The 13621-nt window shown below is 51.7% G+C and overlaps 2 protein-coding genes across 2 annotated transcripts; one reads left to right on the top strand and one right to left on the bottom strand.

Annotated features, from left to right (window-relative positions):
• The first annotated feature begins 3340 nt into the window (after positions 1-3340).
• Hmbs (hydroxymethylbilane synthase) lies at positions 3341-11273 on the top strand. Its single transcript, XM_051156286.1, has 14 exons — positions 3341-3536; positions 5456-5509; positions 5832-5904; positions 6195-6244; positions 6333-6388; positions 6691-6768; positions 7205-7282; positions 7373-7448; positions 9809-9922; positions 10132-10170; positions 10351-10470; positions 10708-10761; positions 10862-10948; positions 11027-11273. Exons 1-14 carry the CDS (start codon positions 3504-3506, stop codon positions 11198-11200), a joined length of 1086 nt encoding a protein of 361 aa, XP_051012243.1. The 5' UTR covers positions 3341-3503; the 3' UTR covers positions 11201-11273.
• A 1328-nt stretch (positions 11274-12601) lies between these two features.
• LOC127198036 (histone H2AX) lies at positions 12602-13212 on the bottom strand. Its single transcript, XM_051155838.1, has one exon. It carries the CDS (start codon positions 13152-13154, stop codon positions 12723-12725), a length of 432 nt encoding a protein of 143 aa, XP_051011795.1. The 5' UTR covers positions 13155-13212; the 3' UTR covers positions 12602-12722.
• Positions 13213-13621: the final 409 nt, after the last annotated feature.

Raw genomic sequence — 13621 nt, 5'->3', positions numbered from 1 at the left:
ACAGGGTTTCTCTGTTTAGCCTTGACTGTCCTGGACTCACTTTGTAGTCCAGGCTGGCCTTGAACCTACAGCGATCCGCCTGCCTCTGCCTCCCGAGTGCTGGGATTAAAGGTATGCGCCACCACGCCCGGCTTTTGTTCCATTTTTTCAAGACAGGGTTTCTCTGTGTAGCCTTGGCTGTTCTAGACTCACTTTGTAGACCAGGCTGGCCTCAAACTCACAGAGACCTACCTGCCTCTGCCTCCCTGAGTGCTGGGATTACAGGAGTGCACCACACTGTCTTTCAGCTAATCTTAAATTTTTCTATTTACATTTGTTTAGTGTGAGTGATGTGGAGGTGGACTAGGCATGTGATGGAACACATGTGGAGGTCAGAGGCCAACTTTATGGAGTGGGTTCTCTCCTACCTTTACCATGGATTAAAACTCGGGGGTCAGACTCAGGTCACCATGACTGTACCGTTACGTGCTTTACCCACGGAGCCATTTGGCAGCTCCAGGGCCATTCTCTTCCATTTTGAGATGGGCTCTTCCTGTGTTGTCTAGGCAGGTCTTGAACTCCTGGGCACAAGGCATCCTCATCCTGTCTTAGCCTCCTCAGTAGCTGGAGTCAGATGTGTGTACCACTCCTTCTAGCAACTTAGGGCAATTTCTACTTTCTCAGAACCTCTTTTTTTTTCCAATCTGGACATAACTTTGAACAGCAATTATGACTTAAGAAACAAATGGCTGTCTATGTCTGTCTGTACAATGCTCAATTCATTATTATTAATCAAAGCAGTGGAAAGAACCATGCATGTGTGTTTCTTGGGACTAACCGAAGACCTTGGGCATGCTATACTGTGCTGTGCATGCCAGTCCAGCATGTGTTTGTGTGTGCTAGGGTTCTTTTTGTTTGCTTTTGAGATAGGGTCCTGCTATCGAGCATGGCACTGAACTGAGAATCCTTTTGCCTCAGCCTCCCCAGCGCTGGCACACACCTGACAAACACTTTCTAGGCTAGGGATATAGCTCAGTGGTACAAAGTACACCTAGGACACATGAGGCCTTGAACTTCACCCTCATGAGTGTTGGCACACCCACTTGTCTCTAGTTGCACTCATACCCACACTCCCACTTGTCTTTAGGGTTCCCCCCGACTCATTTGTGTTTAGGGTTGCACCCCCCCCACTCACTGGTCTTTAGGGTTGTGCACTCCCCCACACTCACTTTCGGGGTGCATCTCCCACCACACCCACTGTCTTTAGAGTTGCATACCCTCCCCATACACACACTCACTGTCTTTAGAGTTGCATACCCTCCCCATACACACACTCACTGTCTTTAGAGCTGCATACCCTCCCCATACACACACACTCACTGTCTTTTGGGTTGCACATTCCACAATACACTTTTTCACTATATAGACCAGTCTGGCCACAAACTTCACAAACTTGCAGAGATTTGTCCCTGTCTCCTGAGTGCTGGGAATAAAGTCATGTACCACCCCATCTAGCTGGATTTCCCCCCCACCCCAAATCTAGATAGGGTCTCTTGTAGCCCAGACTAACTTCAAATTTACTGTGTGGCAGCTGGGCATAGTGATGCACTCCTGTAACCCCAGCACCTTGGGAGACAGAGGTGGGTAGATCTCTGTGAGTTCAAGGCCATCCGGGTCTACAGAGTAAGTCCAGGACAGCCAAGGCTACATGGACAAAGCCTGTCTCAATACCCTGCCCCCCCCCAAAAAAAAAAAATTACTCTGTGGCTGAAGTTGACCTTGAGATCCTGATCTAAATGCTGGTATTGAACACCATAAAGCCTGGCTGTCGGTATGATCTTTTCCTTTAGGGAAGTTGTTTTTATTTTACGCATTTGTGGGTGCCTAGCTGCATATGTGCGCACCTCATGCATTTCTGGTACCAGGGGAGATCAGGGGTAGGAGACAGAACCTCTAGGAAACCTGCAGTTAAAGGTGGTTGTGAGCACCATGCTAATGCTAGGAATCAAATCCAGGTCCTCTCTAAGAGCAGCAAATACTTTTATCCACCGAGCCAGCTCTCCAGACCCGGACATGATCTTTTCTCTCTCTGGAAATTCAAGCTTGGTGGTATGTGCTGTAATCCAAGCACTTGGGGGGGGGTAGAGTTCAAGGTCATTTTGGGCTACACAGTAAGTTTGAGATGGTCTCAAACAAAAAAACAAGAAATGGGAGGCTGAGGCAAGAAAATGGAAAACTTCAAGGCCAGCCTGAGCTCATAGTAGCTCAAACTTTGCCTAAAAAACAACCACCTGACACAGGCTGGGCGTGGTGGCGCACGCCTTTAATTCTAGCACTCAGGAGGCAGAGGCAGGCGGATCTCTGTGAGTTCGAGGCCAGCCTGGTCTACAAAGTAAGTCTAGGACAGCCAAGGCTACACCGAGAAACCCTGTCTCAAACAAACAAAAGACCCCAACAACAACCACAACCAAAGCCACCTGCTTACCTGATGACTATAGCAAAGCTTAAATAGAGTAGAAGAAAAGCCACTGTTACACTAATTGCTTATGCCAGTGCTGGAGAGGTATATGTACATATTTGTTGTTGTTGTTCGTTTTTGGATTTTTGTTTTTCAGAGACAGGGTTTCCCTGTGTAGCCTTGGCTGGCCTCGAACTCTTGAGAGATCCAGTAGCCTCTGCATCCCAAATGCTGAGATTAAAGGCGTGCACCACCATTCCCGGCTGAAGCTATAAAATTCTGAGGCGCCTTCTGGGGCTCTTTTATTTGTCAACAATGAAGGCACCCTAGCAGGCATGGTAACTTGTTCAAATAATCTGGGACACAAAGGGGAGCAAGAAACGACTCCCTCAGATTATCCTCTGACCTCTCTACGCACGCCACGGCAGACGTGCAACCACACTACACACATTTAATAAATGCAATATAAAATAGCCGGGCGGTGATGGCTAAAGCCTTTAATCTCAACACTCAGGAGGCAGAGGCCACGTGATCTCTGTGAGTTCAAAGCCAGCTTGGTTTACAGCGCTTGCTCTAGAACAGCCAAGGATAGACAGAGAAACCCTGTCTCGAAACACCGAAAACATGAGTAAACCGGACGTGGTGGCCCACGCCTGTAATCCCAGCCCTAAGGGAGGCAGAGGCAGGCGGATCTCTGTGAATTCGAAGCCAGCCTGGTCTACAAAGCGAGTCCAGGACAGCCAAGGCTACACAGGAAAACCCTGTCTCGATAAACTAAAACACAAAACAAAAAAGTTAAAAAAAAAAAAAATCAATCTGGTAGTTTAGTGCAGTGGCCCAGCAATGAAGCCGGCTATGTCGCAATCCTAATTCCCGCCCAGAGGAAGGTGCCGCCCCTTCGAGGGAGGGCAACGGACGTGACGCAGAGCTCAGCAGGTCGGGCAGCCCGGCTGAAGTGCGGGCTCGGGCCCCATGTGCCTTCAGTCCCAGCCGGCCCAGGTCGGCGGCTTCTGCAGACCCCAGGGGACCGCAGCGGCAGGGCCGCGCTTGCGCCCTGGGCGGAGTCATGTCCGGTAACGGCAGCGCGGCTGCAACCGTGGTGAGTCCCGAGCCGGTTAGCCAGCACTTCACGGGACTTTCTGGGTGCAACGATTGGTCCCGGATTGCCATGCTCGCCGGCTATTGGTCAGAATAGCTAGCTGTCATTCTTATCCCCTTCCGCTAGACTTTTTAAAGGGCCAGTAACACGGTTGCCCTTAGGGAAGGGGTGATCCCGAGCAGTTGTGGCGAGGCTGAAACTGGAAATATGGCCCATGGTGGAATTCCATCTCTGTGGGCTTCTGGCGGATTTCCCGTGGCTCACGGGTTAGTGATCCAGCCAGAAAAGGTGTATACACAGACTTGATTCTTTCACGAAGTAGGGGCCGAGGTACCTTGGAATACGATCCACTTGATTCAGGGGAGAACTGTCTACAAATCTTAGAACTGTATACAAACATTTTGGAGGTGTGCACACCACCTCCCGTTCTCCGTTATAGAAGTCACACAGCCACCCACAGAGTCCCCAGCTGAGACACACCTCAGCTACTACTGTGAGTGGGGCACCACCCCTGGGCCTTGTCATTTCTCTCCTGCCTAGAAAGCCCGGGACTTGTGGGCAGGCCGCCTGAGATAAAGGCCGACCTGTGAAACCTGCTTATCTCCTGCCCAGGCTGTGAGCTGCGTGAGCCTTTGCTAATGAAGTCATTTTAGGTGCAAGATTTGGATTCCAGCGCCCACGTCTTGCCTTTTTCATAGCTGTGAGACTTTTAGCTAGTAATTTGACCCCACTGCATCTTTGCTTCTGTGACACTTGGGGATGTGCCAACCCTGTCTAACCTAGTAGGGCTGTTGTGAGGACAGTGCAAGGACGATGGCGCAAATGATGGGCTCAATTAATTTAAAGAATCAGTTAAGCAGAGAAAGGAATGGCAGTTCCTTTTTATGGGCTCCCTGTGGCCTAGGCCTTCTGTGTTATTTCAAGCCTAGCTAAATTGCAAAGGCCATCTCAGAGCCATTTCTTGGAGGAGTAATCATAGTGGAGTAGATGGCATCCAAAGCAAGTTTTCACCTCCTCCAGTGACTAAGAACCTGGGTGCCTGGCAACGGAAGAGCCTGTGAGGTGAGCAGCCCAGTGCAGGAAAGATGGGCAGTTTCTACAGAGGCTCTGCTCAGCAGGAAGAAATAAGATCTTTGTGTCAGCCTGCAGAACCCAGTTCTACCTGCTTGGCACTGAACACCTTTGTCCGAGGCACCTTGACAGGAGGAAGAGGTGTGTCCCTTTGAGCTCTGGGAAGCCTTTAGCCAAATGAAGTCTGGGCACTTTAGCCTTAAAGTCTTAGGGGACATCTTGAAGCATTAGGTGCCATGTAACTAACTTAACAGGCCCTTGATTGGGTGATGTCCCCAAAGTCACCAAGCCAAGACGAACAGGAGTATCCCATTGGATTGGTTGACCTCAATCTTTTTAGGGTGCATCCTAGTGCAACTAAGGACTACTTAGTGTCTCACCTGCAGGCTGGGGTGGCTTTCTCAAGTGCCTTTGTTCTTGTGGACCGTGAGCCTGTCCTGGAGGGATGGGATGTGGGGGCTCTCCTGCCCCAGCCTCTTGTAGGCCCCGCCCTCCAGCCGGGCCCACCCTCACTGTGCTTAGACTGATGGGCCTTATCATGTAACCCACCTGGCTGTGTGCAGCCCTGCCTCCCACTTTGGACTGCCTTAGTCAGGCTGGGCTTTGGGGCTCAGTGTCCTAGCTGCTGCCACCGCCACCACAACAGAGCCAATTACAGCTTTTCTTTGGATCCTGGAGGAGGACAAAAGGTACCAGGGGAAGTTAACGGACCAGTTGTGGGAGTCTTCTCCGACTTGCAGGTTCACCTGGCCAAGGGCCTGGGGGGATCCTTTCTCCTAAGCCTGTGGTCCTGGTTCTTGGATAAGGTGTCGTGGAACAGACTGTAACCTGGGGACTTTCTTCTGCAGGAAGAAAACGGCTCAAAGATGAGGGTGATTCGAGTGGGTACCCGTAAGAGCCAGGTGAGTACAGGCAGAGCGCGTTACCGGAGGAGGTCTGACTGACACAAGCTTACCAGTTGAGGGGACCCAAAGGGTTAGTTCCTAGTATAAAGCAAACAGAGTGCCTGGGAGTTAATTTCATGGGGATCGGCAACTTACTTCCTCTGACAAAAAGGTCCCTGAGCCAGGGAAGGGGTTGGGGTACAGAGGATGGGGTCCCAGGCCAGGCCCTTCTCCATGTGAGAAGTCCAGTCCTTTTCATATCTTCCTTGATCCATGTAAGGATTTGAACCTGGGGCAGTGGCCAGGGGAGGGCAGGAAACATCTGAGTCTCTGTCCCCAGCTGGCTCGAATACAGACCGACACTGTGGTGGCGATGCTGAAAGCCCTGTACCCTGGTGTGCAGTTTGAAATCAGTAAGTTTTCTTGAGAGGAGCGAATGGGAGGACACAGCGTTTTCTGGCTTGTAAAACTCTATTTTGGCTGCTTGCAGATGGGAGGGCTTGCCTCCCTGTGAATATCTTCACCTCCAACTGCCTGGGCTAGCCTGGCATTTAATACCTTCTGCCTTGGGTCTTTTTATGAGCGTGTCTGCCTTTTCTGTCAGTGTGTGTATCCCTGGAGGGTAGGAGCTAGGGTATGTGAATGCGGTGCAGGTGGCTCCATAGACGTTGCCTAATGAGTACCTGATTGACTCTCTCCTCAGTTGCTATGTCCACCACTGGGGACAGGATTCTTGATACTGCGCTCTCTAAGGTAATGACAGTCCCCATCCCTGCTGCTAGCCTGTCTCCCCACTTGCTCCTACAAGAGGTTCACTCTGAGGTTCTTTATTCCCTGGCAGATTGGAGAGAAGAGCCTCTTTACCAAGGAGCTGGAAAACGCCCTGGAGAAAAATGAGTCAGTGAAGTTGGGAGAGTGTGGTACCCCTCCAGACTCTTGCTAGAATCTCAAAGTGGCTCTCCAATATTAGCGGGACTATTGGGTTAGGCTAAGGAGCTCATAGGCTTCCACAAAGGAGAGTGTCTTGTTTTGGAGTCACCTAACTGCCTGGGGTATAAGATTGGTGGGGGGGGGGGGGGGGGAGGGGGGCTGGAGCAGGTGAGGCCTCAAGGCTCTCAGGCCCTGGGATGGCTGCAGTCGATGCTCAAGTGGGTGGAAATGAGTAAGTCTCTCTCCGTGTCCTCCCCTCTTATCTCTAGAGTGGACCTGGTCGTTCACTCCCTGAAGGATGTGCCTACCATACTACCTCCTGGCTTTACCATTGGAGCCATCTGCAAGTAAGAGTCATGCGCGTGACGGGGCCTGGGCAGGGTTGGTCCTACCATGGGGGGGTCTTTGATTTTTTTTTTTCCCCTGGGCTACAGAGTGATTTAAGTCAGCCTGAGGAACTTAGTGAGGTTATATCTCAAGGTATAAGTGTGCAAGAATATTGGCTTAAGATGGATTAGCTGGTAAAGGCATTTGCTGCCAAAGCCGATGACCTGAGTTCAGTCCCTGGGGTCCACAGGGTAGAAGGGAGGACTGAACCCCAGAGGTTGCCCTCTGACTCGCACACACATGGCACAGCATGCATATGCTTCTCACCTCACAAATAAAAATTTAAACAGTCAAGAGAGTGAAATAAAAACATAGTAAATTTTAGGTCAGACTGGGCAAGAGTTAAACTCTGTCTCCAAATAATAATAATTTTATATCATCATTTGCTCTCTCCAGACGGGAAAATCCTTGTGATGCTGTTGTCTTTCACCCCAAATTTATTGGAAAGACCCTAGAAACCTTACCAGAGAAAAGGTGAGTGGGGCCTGGTATACAGAGGACAAAGGGATGGACAGTGGGGAACAGTGGACAGCCTGTGCTTAATTTTAAACTCTCTCTGAGCAGCACTGTGGGAACCAGCTCCCTGAGGAGAGTGGCCCAGCTGCAGAGAAAGTTCCCACATCTGGAATTCAAGAGTATTGTATCCTTTCAGAAGAGGGAAGGGCAGTGGCCAAAGAGGAAGAGAAGTTCTGGAGACTCTGAGAGACCTGAAAATAGAAGGGCCTTCCAAAGCAAGTGGGTCTGTCCAGGCAGCGGGTTGTCTGTCTTTCCATCCATCATCTATGGTCCTTTAATGTTTTTCTTTCTTTCTTTTATTTTGTTTTTGTTTTTGTTTTTTTAGCCAGGGTTTCTCTGTGTAGCCTTGGTTGTTCTAGACTCTTTGTAGACCAGGCTGGCCTCGAACTCACATTGATCCGCCTGCCTCTACCTCCCAAGTGCTGGGATTAAAGGTGTGTGCCACCAATGCCCGGCTTATTTATTTATACAGTATTCTGCCCACGTGTATGCCTTCACGCCAGAAGGGGGCATCAGATCTCATTATAGATGGTTGTGAGCCATGATGTGGTTGTTGAGAATTGAACTCAGGACCTTTGGAAGAACAGACAGTGCTCTTAACCTCTGAGCCATTCTCCAGCCCCTTTAATGTTTTCTTAAACCCAGGCAGGTGCCTGGCAACCAGAATCCTTGTGAAATGGACATTGTTCCTGCTTATGTAGAGTTGACATGTTAGCTAGAGACAGACAGGCCTTGGCAACACAAATGATGACGTCTGGGTGGCAGGAGTGGAAGCAAGCGGCTTCCGTTTTTACTTTCTATGCTGCCAGGTGGCTTTGATTTTTACAGTGAATATGTGGGATGCTTCATAAAACTAATTTTAAGTTGGGCATGGTGGTGCATGCCTGTAATCCCAGCACTCAGGAGGCAGAGGCAGGAGGGTCTCTGTTAGTTTGAGGCCAGCCTAGTCTACAAAGTGAGTCCAGGACAGCCAGGGCTACACAGAGAAACCCTGTCTCGAAAAACCAAAAACCAAAACAAAACAAAAACCCTAATTTTAAAAACAGTATGCCCTGGGGATGGAGATATGGCTCAGTGGTTTAAAGCACTGGCTGCTTCTCCAGAGGACCCTGGTTCAACTCACATGGTGGCTCACCAGTCTTTCTAACTTCACCTGTAGGGGACCTGATGCCCTTTCCTGACCTCCACACACATGCGTGCATTCAAAACACCCACACACATAAAACAAAAATAAAAACTAGTGAGAGTATGTCCCAGCCCAGCAAGGCGGCACATGCCTTTACTCCCAGCACTCTTGGAGGCAGAGGCAGGTTGATCTTTATGAGTTCAAGGCCAGCCCAGTCTACAGAGTGAATTTCAGGACAGCCAGCACTACACTGTGAGATCCTGTTGAAAAAAGGGTTTTGTTTTTTGGGTTTTTTTTTTTTCCTTTTGTTTTGTTTTTTTTTTTGGTTTTTCGAGATAGGGTTTCTCTATGTAGCCTTGACTGTCCTGGACTCACTTTTGTAGACCAGGTCGGCCTCGAACACATTTTTTTTCCTTTTTTTGAGGGGGCAGGGGGTTTTCGAGACAGGGTCTTTCTGTATTAGCTTTGGATGTCCTGGACTCACTTTGTAGACTAGGCTGGCCTCGAACTCAAAGTGATCTCCCTGCCTCTGCCTCCCGAGGGCTGGGATTAAAGGTATGTGCCACCACACCCAGCTTTTTTCTTTCTTTCTTTCTTTCTTTTTTTTTTTTTTTTAGTTTTTTCGAGACAGGGTTTCTCTATGTAGCCTTTGCTGTCCTGGACTCGATTTGTAGCGCAGGGTGGCCTTGAACTCATAGTGATCCGCCAGCCTCTGCCTCCCTAGTGCTGGGATTAAAGGTGTGTGCCATCACTCCCGCTGAAAAAAAGTCTGTCTTCTTTCTTTTTTTTCTTTTTGTCTTTTCTGAGACAGGGTTTCTCTTTGTAGCCTTGACTGCCCTACACTTGCTTTGTAGACCAGGCCAGCCTCGAACTCACAGCGATCCGCCAGCCACTGCCTCCCAAGTGCTGAGATTAAAGGCATGCACCACAACTACCCGGTTCTTTTTTCCTTTTTTTTTTTTTTTTTGGTGATAGGGTTTCTCTGTGTAGCCCTGGCTGTCCTGGAACTCACTCTGTAGATCAGGCTGGCCTTGAACTCATGGAGATCCATTTGTCTCTGCCTCCAGAGTGCTGGAATTAAAAGCATTTATAGCTACCACAACCCAGACAAAAAAGGTCTTTTAAAAAATTTAGCTACAAGCTGGGCATAGTGGCACATGTCTTTAATTCCAGCACTCAGGGAGGCAGAGGCAGGTGGATCTCCCTGAGTTCGAGGTCAGCCTGATCTACAGTTGAGTTCCAGGGCAGCCAGGGCTACACAGAGAAACCCTGTCTCAAAAACAAAACAAAAAAAAAAGTGGAGGGAAGCGAGGGTGCTCTATGTGGGTCGGTCGTATCTCCTTAGCGTCTCTCCACAGCGGGGAAACCTCAACACCCGCCTGAGGAAGCTGGATGAGCAGCAGGAGTTCAGTGCCATCATCCTGGCTGTGGCTGGCCTACAGCGGATGGGCTGGCAGAACCGCCTGGGGCAGGTAGGGGCCGCCTCTTGTCTGCCTTTGGTGTATCTTGACCATTCTGCCAATAAGACTACGAACCAGAAGTAAAGTGGTGCTAGGGAGGTTGGAATTAATGGCCAGACTCCTGCTTTCCCCTCCCCCAGGCCTCCTAGATTGGCAAACCCTAGGTCACTGCTTTTGGACGCCCCATCCCACCATTCTGTGTGTTCTGTCTGCCTCCCCAGATCTTGCACCCAGAGGAATGCATGTATGCGGTGGGTCAGGTAAGCTTGCCTGGAGAGGGCTTTGCTGATGTGCCCCTTCAAGAACCTTGGGTCATAGCCTTTGGCACCTGCTTCCTATGGAAGTCAGTGTTCTTCGGGGAGGCGCAGGCTTGGCATGCAGAAGCCCCTGGAGGCAGGCGGAGGAGGGGTTTCCCACATGTGGGTCTGTGGTACCCTTAGGGAGCCCTAGCTGTGGAAGTCCGAGCCAAGGACCAGGATATCTTGGATCTAGTGAGTGCGCTGCATGACCCTGAGACGCTGCTTTGCTGCATTGCTGAAAGGGCCTTTCTGAGGCACCTGGTAAGACTTGGGCCTCTTCCCTGGTGGAGTGGGGGCCTGGGGGAACCTAGGAGGGCAGTAGGGAGATTTCTCAGGTAACTGCTGTATGTGACGTTTTGTATGTGTGGTGAGGATCTTGTCTGGCTCCAGCAGCCTTTCTCAGTTATATCTTCAGATATATATAAAGACCTATACCAAATTATAGGTCAAAAGTGGTATTAAAGGCCATTAGAGCTCAAAGGAATTTTATCATTGCAGGAAGGAGGCTGTAGCGTGCCAGTAGCAGTACATACCATGATGAAGGATGGGCAGGTAAGCAGGGAAATGAACGAGGGGGCGGGACTGGTATTTCTGTGTACACCAAACTTCCAAGCAGTTTTCTCTAAATGTGCTGGTCGGTTTTGTTTCCTAGCTGTACTTGACTGGGGGAGTCTGGAGTCTAGATGGCTCAGATAGCATGCAAGAGACCATGCAGGCTACCATCCAGGTCCCTATCCAGGTACTGACTGGGAGGTGAGGGATAAACAGAACCGCTTGTGAGCTTCTGGCTCACCAAATTCTTACCGCTGTCATCCAGCATGAAGACGGCCCAGAGGATGACCCACAGCTGGTTGGAATCACCGCCCGGAACATTCCAAGAGGAGCCCAGCTAGCTGCTGAGAACCTGGGCATCAGTCTGGCCAGTTTGTTGCTGAACAAAGGGGCCAAGAACATCCTGGATGTTGCAAGGCAGCTTAATGATGCACACTAACTGGCTCTAGGGCATAGGAATCTTGGCTGCCACTTTCCAGTGCCTCCATCTGGCTTTCAAGTGCCCTGTGCTTCCTAAGGGGGTGACCATCCCAGGACACTGAAGCACAGGGTGTTGAGACTTCCAGAGACATGCCTCACCTTGGGGCCTTGATGACTCATTGCCTTTCAGTAGTTGGGGCTTTTAAGTCCAAGCCAATATTTGAATGTAACCAATGCCACTAGCAAACCGCCTCTGAATGTGGTTGTTTTGGTGGAGTTTGGGAAATATTAAATAAACCCAAAGCCCTTTTAAGCCTGAATTCTGAGTCTGGGACTTTTCTGTTTTAAAACATCCTGTGACTGCCTTATGTTCTGGGAATGTAGCCCCAGGAAGCACCAAGCAAGCAAAGAGAAAACAGCAGCCATCAGTTCCTACAGACTGTACAGTGACAGGACCTTTCCACAGCCCTTCCCACTCCCCGTCTGAAGGGAAGTTACCCTACAGTAACCCACTCCCACCACAACTCACGCCACTAGCATGGCTCTACCTTGGAGCTATTTACATCCCCGCGTCGGGCCTACAGCAACTCAAAAATCAGACACAGTTTTCTAAAAAACCAAACAATCCTTTAATAAAATTAACCAATTGAAACGCCCCACTACCTAAGGTTCTAGACTTAGAATAGCTGCAAAATTCCAGTTCACAAGCCAACAAAGGCTCAGTCCAGACAGGGACCCACCGACTTGTGCTGGTATCTAGGTGTATGGGTTGTAGTTGAGTCGCTGGGAAAGGGGAGGATGGTTAGGCCCGGCTGCCAGAGTCCTGCGGCAGAACGCAACTCCTCTTCTGTCCACAGGCCTGTAAGCGTCTCCCAGAACCTTTCCAGGAGGCATCCTGGAGAAAACCGGTTCCTATTAGTGAGTTTTGTCCCGATCACTCCACACACCGTCCTATGAATGAATATGAGGGGGGAGGGAGGGAGACCGGTATGAAAAGCCAGCAAGGTTGGTGGCGGGTGGGGGCGCGACACACAGGACCAAACAATGCGATACACTCCTCTTCACCGAAGCCTGGTTTATCAAGTCACTTCTGGAAGGTCCAGGAGAGGTCTAAGCACCAAGCGGAAGAAAAGACGCCCAGGTTGCGGCTGCGGAGGGACTCACCTTCAAGCCCACCTCGGCCCGCACGTCACAGCCAAAGAGGCCGCCCGAGACTTCGGGAAGGCGGCCCGGCCTCTCTCCGCGCGGCCCACCGACGACGACCGGAGAGCGGCGGAGGCTGTGTCTTCCGGGATGGGCAGGTGCCGGCGGCGCCCGCGACCTCCGTGGCGGACCCCGAAGGGGCAGGGAAGGGGAGAGGCGGAGAGACGCGCGCGCGAGAGGGGCCGAGAGGGGGAGGAGACGGGAACGCGGCGGTCCGGGGCGGCTCGCAGCCCGAGGTGGCTCAGCTCTCTCCGTGAGGGGTGAGGTGGCCCTTAAAAGGGCCGTTGTGGAGGTGTGGGGAGGGCTGGGGGGCCGCGGCGGCGCGGGCGGGCTCCCGCTCAGTACTCCTGAGAGGCCTGGGTGGCCTTCTTGCCGCCCGCCGGCGCCTTGGGCCCCACGGTGGCGCTGGTCTTCTTGGGCAGTAGCACGGCCTGGATGTTGGGCAGGACGCCGCCCTGCGCGATCGTCACGCCGCCCAGCAGCTTGTTGAGCTCCTCGTCGTTGCGGATGGCCAGCTGCAGGTGGCGCGGGATGATGCGCGTCTTCTTGTTGTCGCGGGCCGCGTTGCCCGCCAGCTCCAGGATCTCGGCCGTCAGGTACTCGAGCACCGCCGCCAGGTACACCGGCGCGCCCGCGCCCACGCGCTCCGCGTAGTGGCCTTTCCGCAGCAGCCGGTGCACGCGGCCGACCGGGAACTGGAGGCCGGCGCGCGAGGAGCGCGACTTGGCCTTGGCGCGGGCCTTGCCGCCGGTCTTGCCGCGACCCGACATGGTGAACGAGGTAGAGAAGGACGAGAGCGACGCCAACGGGAGACGAGCCGCCAACCGCTGCAGTCAACTGTCGCCGCGCGCGGGCGGGCCCGCCCTTATAAGCCACCAGGACACGCCCCCCGCTCTCCTCTGATTGGCTCTTTTCTTTAGTACCCGCTTGTGGTTGGTTGCGATTAACCCCTCCGTGACGCGTCTCGGCGGGGAGAGCGCGCCCAGCGATTGGTCCAATTTGAAAACCTTTTTACCCGGGGAAGAGGGCAAGGCGGAGTGGCCTCCGAGCTGGCTGCTAAGTCACCCGTGGAAATGGCCTATCCGTATAAAGCGCGCGAAATTTAAACGCTACCGCGCGACACCAAACCCGGAAGGCAAGAAGGGTGGAGTTTGGAGCCACCTCTTTAGTCCCTGGGAAATCTGAGCTGGCCTAGGGTTTTAAAGAAAAAGGATCTGCAGTAAAACCTTACACTCCC

Source organism: Acomys russatus, chromosome 14 (genome assembly GCF_903995435.1).
Source record: "Acomys russatus chromosome 14, mAcoRus1.1, whole genome shotgun sequence".
Taxonomy (NCBI): Eukaryota; Metazoa; Chordata; class Mammalia; order Rodentia; family Muridae; genus Acomys; species Acomys russatus.
This window is presented reverse-complemented; position numbering and strand designations above follow the sequence as displayed.